At 42.6% G+C, this 17414-nt stretch overlaps 1 protein-coding gene across 1 annotated transcript in view; it reads right to left on the minus strand.

The window, feature by feature from the left end:
* The window catches only part of Itga2 (integrin subunit alpha 2), an 85144-nt gene that overhangs the window by 15836 nt on the left and 51894 nt on the right, over nt 1-17414 (minus strand). Inside the window, exons 11-23 of the mRNA XM_051183080.1 lie at nt 16694-16832; nt 15300-15445; nt 14297-14440; nt 12509-12712; nt 11665-11801; nt 8557-8696; nt 5941-6092; nt 4327-4437; nt 3459-3544; nt 2910-3051; nt 1585-1677; nt 1040-1116; nt 871-954 (exon numbers count right to left, since the gene is read on the minus strand). Of these exons, the coding sequence (XP_051039037.1) occupies nt 871-954; nt 1040-1116; nt 1585-1677; nt 2910-3051; nt 3459-3544; nt 4327-4437; nt 5941-6092; nt 8557-8696; nt 11665-11801; nt 12509-12712; nt 14297-14440; nt 15300-15445; nt 16694-16832 (1655 nt within the window). The remainder of the gene's footprint in view (nt 1-870; nt 955-1039; nt 1117-1584; nt 1678-2909; nt 3052-3458; nt 3545-4326; nt 4438-5940; nt 6093-8556; nt 8697-11664; nt 11802-12508; nt 12713-14296; nt 14441-15299; nt 15446-16693; nt 16833-17414) is intronic.

A 17414-nucleotide genomic window follows, 5' to 3' on the forward strand; every position in this document is an offset into this window, starting at 1 on the left:
AGAGGGTGCCATGCGTTTGTCCCTTTTCGGGGTTGCTTTGTGGTTTATTGCATGAGCTGTATGTTCCTTGCTTCCACGGACTGGGCTGGCAAGGCAGGAGTTAGGGAATGTGGTTGCTCATGTTGTCACTGGGAAACTAGTGCTGCATGTTTCCAGGGGTCTTTGGTTTATACAGGAAAGTGGCCTTAGTTCCGAGGGTGAACTAAGATGGGATCTGCCTATAGCACCTGCAAGATTTATGTGTTAACCATTTCCCAAGACACCTGCCTCTTGGAACAATTCAAGATAACTGGTATCTACTGGTAACATTTTAACCACTGTCCTCAGGTTGACCTGTGTTGGAAGGCAGAATAGGAAATAAGAAAGAAAAAGGAATAAAGCCTTTTTTCATGGATGACTTCCTCTGGAAAATCCCTCATTTCCTCCTGGTTGGAAGAAAACCATCACCAGTCATGTCTGGGGTTTTCCACTAAGAAGCTACACTTGGTCTAGGCTCCACCACAGCTTATTCAGCCTGAGATTCCATTTTCTATTTGTTGTGCCCCTTAAGTGTCCATAGCATGAGGCCAGGGGCTTCCATGTCCAAGAACAGGAAATCTCATGGCCTTTGAGAGTCTGTTTCACCATCTTAGTCACAAGCACCTTACCGCCTTCAGGGGGCATTGACCTATGGCATGTGATGGAAACATTTTTCCTCTGGTGCTGTTCTGAGTCAATAAACCTAAAATGTTCCTAGGCATCAGTTTGTGTGCATGTTTCCAGTCTAGTCGACAAGTGGGAAATAAATCCATATGCTGAGACTGAGCCAATAGTGCACCGTGGGGTACTGCTGGGTAAAAACCTACCCACCGTATTGAAGGCATCACCTACCGGGTTAGGTGAATCTCAGCGTCATACAGAAGAGGGATCTTGAGACTAACAGAATTGTCTGCTTTGTTTGCCTCTTGGCTTTCACTGTTAAAGCAAGTATTAGAAATTACTTAAAGAGAAATCGCATAAAACCCACCAGGCATATGTTTATGATTGCACTGAATCTCACCTGAAGGCTTGGAAATGGATGGATGCCTGATTCTGGGGGTTTTGAAGGTTGAAGTCAAAGTTGATGGTAAAAGTCACCTACACATGACATTAAAATCTGTCAATCCGTGATACTTTATACCAGGAAGAACGCCCCCCCCCCCCAGCCAGGTGAACCCATTCGCATGAACTCTGAATTTCGTGTCTTAACATTTTAAGTTGATCGTTATCTGTCCACCTTGCATACCTGACAAGCACAGCTCAACTTCTGTGAGATGTGTATGCCATCCAGCTACACTTGCCAGAATTGCCAAGCTCTGTGGTGGTTTGTAATTTACTGACAGTCTTTTGGCCAGTGTTACTCGCATAGGAGAGCACTGCAGATAGCATGTGCACTTGGAAAACGCAACCTTTGTTAATGACTTAATGAGAATAACCCCAGGGAGGAAACCCCTTCCCGGCCAGTATGTGACTGGGTGTTCTGTGGTGTCTATTAAACGACCATGCCTGGTAAATACAGTGAGTGATTTCAGGGGTGGAGAGCTGGGATTAGATGATGGAAACTACCTCCTGTTCACTGTTCAAGGCAGGATATCCCACATCACAGGTAACAGATTTCTGCGACGAGTCAACCTGGCATGCCACTTCTGTTCCATCGACCTGAAGAGGACCAGAAAAATAACAATTGAGAGAGAGGGGGGGGGAAGAGTTGTGTAGCCACCCTGAAAGGCAAACATCTTAGCATTCATATTGGTTTATATTGAAATAGTTCGTTGCTCTCAAAGACTTGAATGTCTTATATTATCCAAGTGGTTAACACATTGGTTTTATTGCCAACTCTAAAGAGACGCGCAGGAAACTAGACTACTGGGGAAGTGTGCACTGAGATGGAAATCAGTTCTTGTATTTCAGAAGCACAAATACCTTTCATATCATATTCAGAAGCCTTATATTTAATAATATGTTCTTCATAATGTTTTTGAAATGCATATTTTTAAAAGAAGAAACGTATACGTTGGCATCTGTATCTTAGATAGATAACAGATTTTTGCCAGTTTCTCACAGTTCATTTTGTCTTTCATGTAAGAGTTGCTGTCCAGCACAGGCCATGTTAGCACAAGGACAGCATAGGTTTGAAATTCTACATGAACTTGAAACAGAAAGAAACATTTTAAATCTTTTAATCAAGCAGCTCAGTTGGAAAAAAGCTTTTCCTTCCTTCCTTCCTTCTCTCTCTCTCTCTCCCTCCTTCCCTCCCTCCCTCCCTCCCTCCCTCCCTCCCTCCCTCCCTCCCTCCCTCCCTCCTTCCTTCCTTCCTTCCTTCCTTCTTTTCCTCTCTCCCCTCCCCATGGCTTGAGAATAGAGGAATTAGCAAGGGGCTCTCCTGGCTAAGTGTATCCCTGGTTTAGTGATCAGGTCAGCTGATAGAATGCACCATCCTGGCACCAGAAGCAGCCGCATTGCAAAGCTGGGACCACACTGTGGGACTGGATGCTGCTGACAAGTGCACCACATCTGCGGAGCCCAGGGCTGACAGGCGGCTGCCTCACAGCACAGATGGTTGAAGTTAGGAGCTGCTGCCGCCAAGGCCTGGGCTAAAGGAAAAAATGACCCTGAGCACAAGCAGAGCCGCCCTAGATTCGGAGCCAGGCAGCATTCTCAGGAGGCTTTATTACCTGGAAGCCTCAGGGTAGAACTGAGCACGCCCAGGGTCTACTGATTTTTTTTTTTTCAGACAACTTGGAGGACACAGAGGTCTGAGTATCAGAGACAGCGACTGGTGGAGAGGAAGGAGCAAGCTGCTGGGTGGGGTGGCGGTTTGTGTGGGGTGTGTGGGGTTAGGGGTAGGGATGTGCATGTGTGTGTGTGTTGGGGGTAGGTTCCTCATGTACCGGCATGGAAAAAGAAGCAAAAAACAAGTTCTCAGAAAACTCCGCCTTGACTGCAGTATTGTATGCGCTCTCTCCTCTGTTCTTCAGTGTCACTGAAAATGTCAACCTTTTGTTTTGGTTGCTGACAATAAAGGGCTGGTCTCTGTTCAAACAAGAAAAGAGAGGAAGATAAAGGCTCAGAAGTTAAAGCTAGCCCCGTATTCAAAACCTTTCCCGATTCATGAAATTCTTTGCATTCACTTGACCATTACTTATTAACAAAAGATTTTCCTCATAACAAAATGATGCTGGCAAGTAAGCAAATGACGCCAGATCTGATTGTTGGTAGCTTTTTATCACTAGAGCTGCTCAAATCCAGCAGTTTGGTATTTCTCATGGTTTTACTCTTAGGACAATGGTAGAAGTTGAAATTCAGTTTTAAAATGTCTTAACTATAGTCTGAAAACTTCCTCTGTAGAAAAGAAACCCAACATTTTTATCTCGGATGAAGAGATGTATTGTGCTTTTTTTATTTCTATACTTTTCACAGAAATGCAAATTCACACATACTGAATGGTGGCTGGCATCTGTTGGACATCCAGGGTCAGGTCAGAGATGCATAGTCCATCACTGCCACATTCTTTATAGAAAGGAATCTACAAAAGAAAAAGCATCATTCTCTCAGGGACTCTTGGATATATATATATATATATATATATATATATATATATATATATGCACACACACACATATATACATTAGTATACTAATTAGTATATTAGTATAGATGTATCAGCATATTAGTATATATATATATATATATATATATATATATATATATATATTATCCTGTTTGCATAAAGGTTGAAACTATGGGAAACCAAACAAAATTTTAGGAGCCTATACATTGTTAGCATAATCATAAAGAAAAATTATTGAGAAGTATGAAATTCAAGACTTTTTTTGAGACAAGAGTTTATCTGTGTAGCCCTGGCTGTCCTGCAACTCACTCTGTAGACCAGGCTAGCCTCAACTTTAAAGATCTGTCTCCTGGATGCTGGGACTAATGTCATATGCTACCATGTCTGGCTGGTAATATCTTATTTATGGAGAGCTAAATTAAAATAGACATAATGGAGAGAGACAGACAATTTCACAGGTGTCTGAATTTTTAAGTGAGTGTTGAGCACAAGCAGTTTGGCCTGTTGTATTCTTCATTCTCTATTCATGGAACATTTGTCCAACACCTGTGGTGGATTGCCCCGTCTCTTGGGGATAGAAATTGGGGAGGGGGGGAGGAAATATCTGCTCTGTGGATCTGAAATGCCTGTCAACTGTGTCCATCGTTACTCCTAGGCTGTACCCTTAGCACCCTTAACACCGCAGCCCCTACAGGAGCCGTTAGCCAACCTCTACATGGAAGGGCCAGCCCACTCACGCTGAAGACTTTGACAGTGTCAGAATAGGCTTCAAGGGCAGGACTAGTGCCAGGGTTTGCCAAACTGATGTCCACACGCAGGTCCAGAGGGTTGACAACGTCAGAGGGTTTCTAAGTACGGGAGGAGGGGATGACAGATGACTCAGTCATAGTAACATGGAAACAAAGTTCGCAAATGCGTTTGTTTGTAATTCGCATGTTTGTAATTCGCATCGCCGTCATTTTTGTTTACCTCCAATCCTAGCCCCCTCCCTTTCCTTACACACACACACACACACACACACACACACACACACACGCATGCATGCATGCACGCACACACACTCACATGCACGCAGCACTCACATGCACGCACACACACGCACGCACGCACACACACACACACATGCTCACATGTGTCTACGTGCCTATGCGAAGGTGTCTTCTCTTGTTACTTTTAAGATATTACCCAGTTGCTAAGGGGATGTGTTTCATATAACTTATAAAATACGTTTCTGATTGGAAAGTTTCTCCTAAGAAGCATTTTTTTTTTCTTCCTACAGGAAATGTTTTCCAAATCAATGTGAACTCTAGCAACTATGTCCTAATAGTGGAACAGGCAATCTTTACCACATAGCCAACTATCATTCACCTAGTCCAGCGGTTTGTGACCTGTGGGTCATGACCCCTTTGCGGGGGTGTCACACATCACATATCCTGCGAATCAGATGTTTACATTATGATTTATGACAGTAGCGAGATTACAGTTATAAAGTAGCCACAGAATGAATTTATTGTTAGGATCACCACAACAGGAGGAACTGTGTTTGGAGGCCGCAACGTTAGGAAGGTTGGGAACCGCTGGCCACAGCGTTAGGAAGGTTGGGAACCGCTGACCCCAGCGTAAAGCAGTAGTCTAAACTGAGATTTTCATTTTCAGTAACTTAAGAATGACTGCAACATTTTTCCTGATAGGAAAGACGTAAAAAGAAAGATGGCAATGGAAAGTCTACCCAATTAGCCATTTAACAAAGCCCTGTCTTCCAGGTTTTTTAGAAAAGCATTTATTTAATTAATCTATTTTCTTTACTCAGTGTGTGTGTGTGTGTGTTGGGGTGTGTGTGTGCCCAATGTACGTGTGTGTGTATGTGTGTGTGAGTGTGTGCGCACGTGTGTATGGAGGCCAGAGGAGGACATCAGGTCTTCCTTCATCATGTTCTAAATTTCCCCCGAGACGTAGATGACCCTGGAGTTAGGGGGCAGCCATCTTGTCTCTGATGTTCACAGCACTGGGGTTACAGGCACACACACATACAGCCATACTTAGCATTTTGACGTATGTGCTGGAGACTTGAATTCAGGACCCATTGCTTACGCAGCAAGTGTCCTTACCAGCGCAGCCATGTCTCTAGCCGCCCCCACCCCTCTGGTTAGAGACATCACTAACACATATCAAGTCGGAATGTGACCATAAGTGTTAGCATAAGAAAATGTGTTTCTCGTTCACAGAGTTAGGTAAGGAACGCAGTCACCAGAACGGCAAGCATTTTCCAACACATAACTTCCATTCTTCCTGTATCCATTCATTCACCTTTTAGAAGAAAGGGGTGGGAAGAGGTAACGCCGAGGCCTCACCTGGATGCTAATGTAGTATTCAGAACAGCTCTGTGCTTGGGTTATAGTCACGTTCTTCTGCAGGAATCTTTCGCTGTTTTCTTTAAACATCCCCCTGGAGGTTACTCTGGAAGAATATCTGTCTGCGTCAAGTGTCATGTTAAACAGGATGGCTGTGACAAAATCACAAAGGAATATGTCAAGTGAGCTCCGCGGAAGGAAAGGGACAGCCTTGTTTTATTGTATCTTATTGGACAAAGCCTGGTAACAAGAAAATGCAGAAACTATATGTCATGTGATTCAGTCTAAGAGAATCCAAAAAAGGAAAAAAGAAAAAAGGAAGATCCAGAGAAACAGAGCTTCTTGCCCCAGGAAATGCACTGGATCAACCTGGGAAAGTGATCCTTTCCTGTGAACTAGCTTCATCTGCCGTAGCATGGGGCACACACACGGAAGAAGTTGCCATTATGGAATACCTCACTTTAAACAGGGCCTCATATGTTACCAACTCTACGACAAACCTGGACACTGGATATCCCGGTGCTACTGATGGGACAAGGTCAGAGATAAAACTTGAGTCATTCTGAAATGAAAGTTCACAGCGTTCTCTCTATTCCATGCCATTAGAGGACTACATGTCATTATAAGGATAAACTGTGGTCACCTGATAGAACAGGTACAGGGTCTGATGTATCGTAGATGCTTACGTGGAGAAAGGCACGTGACGTCGCGGCTCAGAGTTTGAGCCAGATGTTCTTAGGTTGAACAGTAATTCTACAGTTTATGACCTCCGTGACTTTGAGCACTTTACCTACCGCTTTTGAGTCTATCTTTACGAGTCAGAAATTATTAATATCAACTCAGGGGAGTGGAAATTAAAAAAAAAGTACTGTGCGATTAAAAATGATGGCAATAACCAAAATCTAAATAGTCATACCAAGTTATAGCAGCTGTCTTATTTGTAATTACTTTATGATTAGATTTATTCAGTGTTTAAAGTTGAGTGTATTTCCTAAGACCATATACCTATGTTACCTTTAATGTATCTATTAAAGAAACTCGAGGAATTTCTGTGCTTAGTAGGATGTTGAAAATGTGAAAGAACTGAATGGAAAGACTAAAAGTAAGCGGTGGATATGGAAATGGAAAGCTAGGGGCTGTCAGAAGGACACAGCACACACCACGTGTTTTCTTCAGCTGGCTCAGTAAAATAGACATGTGGTTTCACAGACCATGCAGTTTTAAAGATTACGTACTGTTATTGCCAAGCAACAGTGAAAAATTACGACCAGCTCTTCAATGTAGACCTGAGCACAGCAGGATAAAGAGTCAAAGGGAAAACCCCCAAATCCTCACCAGCCAATTGGCAGGAAGGGAATTCTCTGAAAGTCCGGTTTTCTCAGTATGGAGAACACTCAAAACGTGGAAGACACAGAGGCACATTCATTTATGCTTCAGGGCCAAGATAGCTGGGCAGCCAGTCACGTCTGCCCAGGGACACATTTAATCTTGTAAGCAGACTAAAAATGTTGATATGGTGGCTTTTTTTGTTTGTTTGTTTGTTTGATTTTGGTTTTTTTTGTTTTGTTTTGTTTTTTTTTTTGTTTGTTTGTTTGTTTGTTTGTTTTTTTGACTTAACTACGATGGCTATTCAGATGGATGCGTGCTCCAAGGCAGGCCTGTGGGGTGTGCCATTCAAAGGTGGGGCCAATGTCTGAACAGCCAAGAGTCAGGAAACCCGGAAGCCATGCGGGTTGTGTGTCTCTTTGGCTTCTGGCTCTGTTGATGTGCTTCTTGGTATGAATCATGGCAAACTGCTGACCTGATGGCCTTCAGCCTTTAAGCTGACCGCTTGCAATTTCACCAAGTGCCACTAGGAACTAAGAGTTCTGTATTAAAGAACCGGGTCTGATGGAGGAGAGATGAGAACCCACAGACTAGCAGGGGGAAACACTGGGCTTTTAATGACGCGCTGCTTTGCTTGCTGTCTGCAGAAGACGCTGAGATAACAGAGCTAGATGTTTGGTTAGCAATAGCATCACAGAGGTGGCAGCAGCTCGTCCAGGCCCTGCAAGATGACCTGGCCTCTCAAGGGGAGGCGGGGACGATAGTCCTGACTGTACTGCCTTCCACTCGATGGGACGCACAGCAGACTCGTACTGTACAGATGCTAGGAGGATGGGTACAGGTTGCGGATCCCTTTCTCTTTTCCTTCCCGTCCCTCCTTCGTAACAGGAGCAATACTCAGCGCTTTCGCTAAGCACACCCGTGTAGCAAGGGCGTTGACGGTAGGTGGCCCACTCACCCAGGACTTGCCACAGCTCAATGAAATCCGGGCGTGTCGAGGATCTACAGAAAGGATCTCTGGGTAAGAGAGACGCAAGGGCTGAGCCCATCATTATGCCACAGTGATTACAGTGTTCTGTGGGCAGAACTCCACCAGCTAGAGCTGAGCAAGGATGCTCTAAGCAAACCTCCACACCGAATGAACTGCTCCTAGGCAGTGAGTGCGTGGGGAGATTTAAGCATGCCCAGTAAATCTGGCATCTTTATTTCTTCTGGTGTGCAAACTGAAACCTCCAGCCAAAGCTGCCAAGGCAAAGCCATCCCTGTATGGGTTATTCCAGAGCTACTCACCCACTTGCTGGCTTTGTCCGGTGGGTTTAAACTTTGCTCTGAAGCAGAGTTTGAGGGTTATCTTAGCTTCCTTGTTGAGCAATGCGATTTTGTCCGGAGTGAATGAAACATGTATAGCCACATCAGCAATGCTTTGTGACCTGAAAGGCATAAATAGAAACACATGTATGTTTTTGCCCAGCACACGTATGAACTTCGCATAGAGGACCCAGGGCCAGTATCATTGAATTTTGCTCTCCATTATCTTAGAACCTGAGCAATTTCTTTTTCTTTTTTCTGTTTGAAAGCAAAAGATAGTAGCAAGGGTGAATGGGTTCTTGTCGGTAACAGTGTAGCCTGCAGAATATATATGTTTACATTGTAATAAATACACACTGATACTTAAATATACACATGTATTTAAAATAACACTTGGACCTACACAGAACGGAAACCTGAAGGATTGAGAATTGACACGACCCCTCTGTGTCTTCCCAGCCGGGGTGGGTGTCAGTTCTCAATCCTTCAGATGGCAGGAGAGAGAGGCGGTAGGAAGATGGCGGTACCAGAGCTGCTGAGTGCTGTCCCGTCTTCATGGTTAGCATCACCTGCCCATGATGGTGCCAACATGCATGAGGGCAGAATACGGCCGAGGAGTCGGTCACAGGGTGCAGAGTTTCCTGTCCTGGGGTGGCCCTTTGGATACCTGAGACAGTCTTATCTGATCCTCCAACACTGGTGTGACTTAGAAAAACACTAGTTCCATTTTATTAACGAAAGTATCTGAGACAAAGGCACCTGGGGGCTTACCGCCTCACTGGATACTTGCCAGTGAGAAGGTGGAGCCTACAGTCTTCAGCCCCTCCGTTACTGGGGTTTGGACGTCACCACAACGACCCCTGCACACATCTAGCCCTATTTATAAAGGCAGCAAGCAACGATTAGTGATTTCACCGTTTCGAAAAGTACCACACATAGATCCAGACAACATTTCCTTTTATTTTCAGGCATCACTGGGAAAGACTGTTTCAAAAGTTACTGTGTATCTGTGATCTCTCTTAATACGCAGCCGTGACACATCTAATAAGAAATGTAACATGGCCTCAGGTTGCAATCTAATGCTTAATTGAATTTTAGCGCAGCCGTTTGAGAGACTGGACACTCATTCTAACACAGATGACACTGCTTTACATGTTTTATGAGTTTATTAGACATCACTCCTAGAGTTACGCAGAGAGAGCAGTTCAGTACTTCTTAGGATGTGACCACAGAATATTAGCTTAGTTTGAACAGTCAGCTCAGCACATTTCTTTGGTCCCACCTGTGTTGACTTTTCTGAAGAGTCAGACACACCTTTTGAAACAGAAGCTAACTAAGCTGTATCACACAATAGCAAAGACATCCCACGGGAGGCCTGCCTAGAGGCTTCCATGGTGTCGTTTTGATACGTTATTTTAAACGAAGCCAGGTATACTCTATAACATTCCAAGCATGCCATTCTTTAATCATCTTATCTTTATTCAGTACATGTATTTTCTAGTTTCTCAGTCTTGAAGCTATCATTGGTTTGCCGTATAATAGTTTCAAAATTTTCATTTTGTTCCTGAAGAGCTCAATACACATGTGTACAGAGTAGCGTCAAACTCAGAAACGATATAACATCCATGGGCTGTGTTTCTATTCCCAATATGTCTGGACAGTTAGAGCAGATATTTATTTCAACATAGAAAAATGAATGCATGAGATGCATGAGTATTCGTGGCTGAATAACCAATTTCTTTTCAATTGCATTATTTCACTAGATCATAAGCCTAAGTTTTGTGTGTATGTCTGGTTTTTTTGTTTATTTATTTTTGGTGTGCGTGCATGCATGCATGTGTGCATGCGTGCGTGTGTGCGTGCGTGCGTGTGTATATTTGTGTGTGTGCACATGCATCTGGAGGTCAGTGGTCAACCTTGGATGTCATTCCTTAGGTACCCTGTTGTTTGAGACATGGTCTCTATGCCCTGAAACTTGACAGTTATTCTGTAAATTAGCTGGCTAATGAGCCCTACTCACTGCCTCACCCTAACTGGGGTCATATACATATAACACTATGCACGGCTTTTTGTCAGTTAATTTATTTAAATAGTCTCACTATACAACTGTGGCTCTCCTGGAACACAACATAAACCGGGCTGGCCTCAAACTCACAGAGATCCACCTGCATCAGCCTCCCAAGTGCTGGGATTAAAGGTGTGAGCTACCTCACCTGGCAGTGATTGGCTTTTTGATGTGGACTCTGGGGCTTGAACTCAGGTCGTCAGGCTTGTGTAGCAGGCTCCTTCACCAACTGAGCTATCTTTCCAAGCCCTCCATACAACTAGTTTTTAAAACCTCGAACCATACTTCTTTTGAGTCCCTTTTTTTTTGTTGTTGTTGTTCTCTAAACTTTTACACCAATGCAAGCAATGAAGAGGTCAGCTAAGCCAAAATAATGGTTCTTATTCATGACTAGCAATTTTAAAATATGCCTTTTAAAGCACATTAGACGTTTCACTTTACTTGTGCTTGATAGTTTGTTCTCGTGAGGTTTCCTGACTGGAAGCTGAAATGAGCTGTGTGGTGTAAGAAGATAACAATTAGAAACGTGGGGTGTCATTTCACAGGCTTTGTCTTTTCTATCCTCTCCCTTCACACAAGGAGAAGAAGAGCATAACTCTAATGATAAAGACATCTCTCCATATAGATGCATATATATACTCATTATGATATATATGTATATATATATGCATCTCTATGTGTGTGTATGTGTGTGTATGTGTGTGTATGTGTGTGTATGTGTGTGTGCCCAAGATACATGCCTGTCAGTAAATTATATATATAATGTGTGTATATATATATATATATATACATTATATATAGTGTGTTTGTATACACAAATATATATATATATATATATGTATATATATATTTGCACAAATATCTACACACATAATATATATTGGTTCCACTCAGGAAAACCATGCATACTTTTCCCTTTATGCAAACTATGATAAGTACATTTCCTACATTGGTCATTACACATACTATGCAACACAGCAGGTCATTTCAATTAGCTAGTCTGAATCTTGCACTTACTGACTCACCAGAGTTGAACCACTTGCCCCAAGGCGCCAATGGATACATCAGTGATGGCATCTCCATTTAAATCTCCATAGCCATCCAGGGACCTTCCGAAGAACTGGAGATGACGCCCGAAGGCTCCATCGGAACCAAGGATTTTCTGAAAGAACAGATTCAGCGCGAAGTTGTGGTACATACAGATGACTCATACAATGATGCCCTACCTTCACATGCCCCTTACATTCACTCTACGGTCATTTTTCAGTTGTCTGGTCAAGGACATTCTATTGTTTTCTTCCTCCACATCTTATCTGATCTCTGTATTACAATAATCCTTTCTGCAAGGAAATAGCGTGGATCTCTAATGTGTAAATACAAGCCAGTACAAAATGGTGTAAGGTCAGTGGCTTAGAAAGAGCTGAGACATGTCCAGGTCTTGATTCCTATCCTGGCTAGCTTTTCGCAGGACTCACACAAAACTGCCTGTTAGTGAGGTATTCTTCAGCATCCCTCAGTCATCTGACACCCCTCTCCATACGTTAATAACACATAATACTTGAAAATTTACCTCTTAATTGAGTTCTTATGCTTGATCCTTGCCATTTGTTATCATTTGTAACACTGTAACTTCATTCTTTTATTGATATTTCCTCTATTGGAGTATGAGGTCAGGAAAAAAAAAAGCAGAGTTTTGTCTGTCTTTTCTGCACAGCATTCTCAGAGCTAGACTAGTGTTCAATATGTAGTAAAGCTTTGCTATTTGTTTGTTTATTTGTGGAAAGAACACAGAATTAAGGTAAGAGGCATGGCCTGGATGATGCTGTCTAGCTCCAACATTTACATAGCCAATGCATTGTTCATGGTTACCTGGGAACACTTGGTGCGAATGGTACCATGATGGCCATTGTAAATGTACACTGCTCCAGAGTTCTCATTCTCTACGGGCGAACCAACGATCACATCGTTAAAGCCATCCATGTTGATGTCTGAAAGGGCTGCAATCGCTGAACCAAACCGAGCATTCCCATTGCCTTCAGGTCCTTCAAGGAACTGGTGCTGATTCAAGATGCCCTTGCAAAGAGAGAAGGAGCCGTTACAGCGAAACTCTCCATGTGTGTCATGAAAATTCAAAGCAACTATGTCCAAGATTTCACAACCTGAAAGTGTGTAACGTTTTACTCTTAGAATTAATGATTTCCTATTGTGTGATTAGAGTTAACTAATAAAATTTCATTAATTCAGGTCACAAGATACCTGCTCCTAAGACATGATTAAAGGAGGTAATAATTCTCTTCCCTGTACCCGAAAGCCCTACCTAAAACGCCTGACTCTTTATCTCCATTTTCTGTCAGTACTGAGACTGTTACCTCTTTCCAAATTTTTGATTTAAAAACTTCCTGGTAAAAGTCTAAGATCATGAATGAAATTAAGATAGGCACAAAGCACAAGGAAACATTAACTTAGGTCTTACTTATTGCTGAACAGGGACATAATTATAATGGGGTAGGAAGCGGAAAATGAAGTCGCCTTCATTCCACGACAAGCAACACGCAATGGCACTGAGTAAAGGAGAAGACACTTCCTTATAAAACAGTTTCCCCTTCAGATTCTGTGCTCAAGTATGGAAATATCTAATGGCTTTGCAAGAAAGCACAGTACCTTAGCCAGGAATCTGGGTCAGAGTTGATTCTAGTTTGTTGTAATTTCATGAAGATTAATTTTTTTCCACGTTGGATAAAGCATTAAGAGATAATGATACCGAGACTGGAGAGGTGATTCAGTAGCTAAGAGCACTTTTTTCTCGTGCAGTGGGCCTGGGTTCCTCTCCCAGCACTCCAATATTTATTTTAACTGCTTATGTTAAAAGGTGAGTTGTTACATACATACATACATACATACATACATACATACATACAAACATACGAATATATACATATAATCTCAATCATAGAAATTGCCCCAACAATAAAGCAATAAAGTGCAACTCTCCCTGCCTCCTGCACTGACTGGTTTCCTATGTCAACCACTGTCTTTCATTTGCTTTCCTTCCCGTCCTTGCTGAGCTCCAGATTCCTATTGAATTGGATTTAGAATTCTGTCGACAAGTTGGAAAAATGATGCCTCCTCTCTTTGAGACAGTTCAGTTTTATGGCAAGGATCTGAAATTCCAAGAGTTGGACGTGCACCTAGATGTGACACTAAACGCTGGAATTTTCTGACGAACTAATGTAGAAAGCATTCTAGGTCATCTGGAGGTTGCTGGAGTTGCTGGCATGATTGTTCCTTCTGTGAAATGAAGAGATCAGCGTGCCTGGTGATTACTATCATTTCAAAGAACTTTCACAAGATGCTTTAAAATGAACCAATATTTACATGTATGTCAAAATTATTTATGCTTATAGTGGCTTTATTTGCATAAGAACACATCTCTAAAGATCTCTCATGGAAAAAGGGGACACACTATAAAACTCCATGTCTTTTAATGCATTTTTTAAAAAATGTAACCATGGTGACACCTTGAGTTTGATTAAATACATGCCATTCTAGCATGAAAATTGCAATTACTCCAGAATATTAAGCGTCCTTTGAATTTCAGATTAGCTTATTTATCAATACTAGAGTCAATTGAGCTGCCTGTTCAATGTTTATTTTTACCTTTGTGATTGTGAACAGGTAGACTTTTCCCTCTTCTTTCTTGAGGTCGTTCATGTATGTGGGAGCACCTACCAGGAGTACGTCTGTGATGGAGTCTCTATCCACATCAACCGCACACAGCACACTACCAAAATAGGAGCCAATCTGCAGTAGCAAAGCAAATTCATCTTAGGAGCCATATAATCACATGTATTCTAGCAATGCAACTCTAGGTATTACTGATGGCAGTGAGCCAGAGGCCACATTCAAAAGAGGAACCCTTAACGGTTACACGAGCTGTGATTTAGAGGAAAACCAGAGAGAGAGGGCCAGCCAAGGACAGCAAATAACCACGGTCCCATGAGAAACAAAACAAAACCTGTTATAATAAAGGTACCTTATCAGAGTGTAGGGAGGGGGTAGAGGGGCCAGGGAGGGAAGTATCATTTGAATAGTATCTTAAGGACAAAATGAGTTTTCTAGGTTCAGGGAAATGTGAATGATGTAATCCCAATGGCATGGTACAGCACAGGTGATGTTGCCAGGTAGAAAAGATGGGAGAACTAGGGAGAGATGAAGTGAAATTAGAATGCCCGGGGTTTTGAATGCCACCTCATCCAGCAATATTCAGTGAGTGCCGGTGTAAACATTTATTAGGAATTTTAAAATTAACATGTTATTTCTTCTATAGTACTGTCATTGTTTTTTTTTTTTCCCCTCAAAATAGAAACACCTTTCTTCAAGCTACTACAAAGGAGGGAAAAGCAGGATCTAATAGCTATGTGGTGAACTAATTTGTGGTTCCCTTACTCCTACAAAATCAATGGCGGTAGCAGGATCAGACTTAATCCCAGCGAAATTTTTGTTGTTAGGATTTAACATAGATATGAGTAAATTCAGATGACGTTGTCAAAACACAGAGGAACCACTCGGTAAACATCAGTTTCCACTCACTCACACTCAACTGTCCATCGGCCCCTGTTATCCATAAAATCAACTTCACTTGCTCAGCCATGACTTTTACCTGGTCCCCTCTGTGAGACTGAATCACTGTGACGTTGCTGTCTTTGTCAACGCTGTACAGCACTATCTGGCCAGTATAATTTGCCCGTGGAGCGCCAGCAACAAACTGGACACCCTTTGCAGTAGAAATGGAAGCCACAGAGTAACCTAGGAGAGAAGACATTCTAGGTTGAGCACTCTGCCAGAGAGGGCTTTCGAGGGGAGCAGAGATGCTCAGAAATCTTGATGTAGGATGTGATGATTACTCATGCTCCCGAGATGAATTGTTCTGACTGACCTTCCTTTGTAGCTCTGACTACCATAGACAGGACCTCGATGTACAAAGCCGTCCCTTGATCCCGGCATGTTCTCATCAGCTACCTACAAGACTGGCTAATTGCTAATTTTAATTGCCAACTTGACACAATCTAGTATTACCCGAGAAGAGCCATTTCAGTGAGTGGTTGTCTAGATTCAGTGTTCCCCTGGATGTATCTGCGAGAATTAGGTTGATTACATCCAGTGAGTAATTGAGTCGGGAAGAGCTGCCCACTGTGGGTGGCACTGTTCCCTAGGCAAGGGATCCTGAGCTAAATAAGAGTAGGGGAAGCAAACTAATCATCCATTTACTTATTTCTCTCTGCCCATGACTGTGTATATAATGGGATGAGCTGCTTTAAGTTCCTACAGCCTAGATTTCCCCACACTGATGGGTAATCATTTGGAATCATGAGCCCAATAAGTTGCCTTTGCCAATCTATCTTTTCACAGCAACAGGAAAACAAAGACGCTGGCCTTTAACATGTATTTAATGAACGAATAAATGAATTTAAATTGTAATGCTGCCCCACAGAAAGAAGACAGGTCCTGGAATTACAGAGTTCTAGGCGTGAACTCTGGGTTTGTCATTTGCTATGTTGCTGAGGTTGATAAACCTTATTAACGATACAGGGTCTCAAAGGATTTTGGAAGGATTTGTGTAGCTAGAGTACAGCACCCCTAAGCATCAATGGATGCTTATTATTTGAATAGCAACAACAGCAAACACACAAAAGCGACTAAGAACTCTAAAGCAATGGAGGGACACTAGCTTGTGTATCTCCTTTTAGGAACAACTTCTGTTTTGGAGAAACAACCACGTTCCAGGGATGTCTGCCTGAACAGATTTGTGTGTTTTAGAAACAATGGAGTTGAATAACAGCATTGATCATATGAGCTCAAAGGATCTCCGCAGGTAATTTGAGTATAAAGCCCAGCTTTCCTTACTTACGGGCCGAGACTTGACTGGCAAAGAGGTAACATCTGCGCAGTACAAACAAGAAAGCAGAGGACAGTGTGGAGGCTCCGTGGCGCCGACTTGAGAGTTTAAGGAAAAAGAACCCCGCGTTGTCTGAGCCAACCGCTGTTGTGCCTCACCTAAAAATGAACTGTGGTTTTTATCCTGCAGAACATGATCGAAGGCCTGCTTAGGAAAGACGAAGTGCTTGCTAGATGTCTCCTGGATAACAGTTCCACTCCAGTCAAAAGCTCCCACTGCACCCAGCATCAGAATATCCTAAAGCAATCGAAGAAATGAAGATGAAGACAAATTAACGTTCAATGCAAGACAACTCGGGCCAATTAAAACATCGAAATAAACCATCAAAATTTAAGGAAATTTGCACAGTAAACTACACGTGTACCTTAGATTCGTTTTGGTTGTACCAGAGAACAAGCTTACCACAAGCCATGGCAGCAGTTCTCAACCCGTTGGTTTCAGCCCCTTTGATGGTTGAATGACCCCTCCACAGGTGTCACCTAAGACCACCGGGCATTTACATTACGATTCATGGCATTAGCAATATCACAGTCACAAAGTAGCAATGAAAGTAATTTCATGGCTGGGAGTCACCGCAACATGGAGAACTGTATGAAAGGGTCACGGCATTGGGGGGGTTGAGAACCACTGAGCTATGCTTTCTTGGAAGAAGTTATTATCATGCATTATGTAGAAATCTTTGCAATAGGCCATGCACAGGATGGATGGATAGTCCTCTTCAATTAAAAGGCACACTGTTTGCAAATGCTGACTGAACCTTTCAGGATTTACAGAAGTATCGGGTGAGGACTCATCCCATGCATTCACAGGAAAGGCTCA

The sequence above is a fragment of the Phodopus roborovskii genome, unplaced genomic scaffold, assembly GCF_943737965.1.
Source record: "Phodopus roborovskii unplaced genomic scaffold, PHOROB, whole genome shotgun sequence".
Lineage (NCBI taxonomy): Eukaryota > Metazoa > Chordata > Mammalia > Rodentia > Cricetidae > Phodopus > Phodopus roborovskii.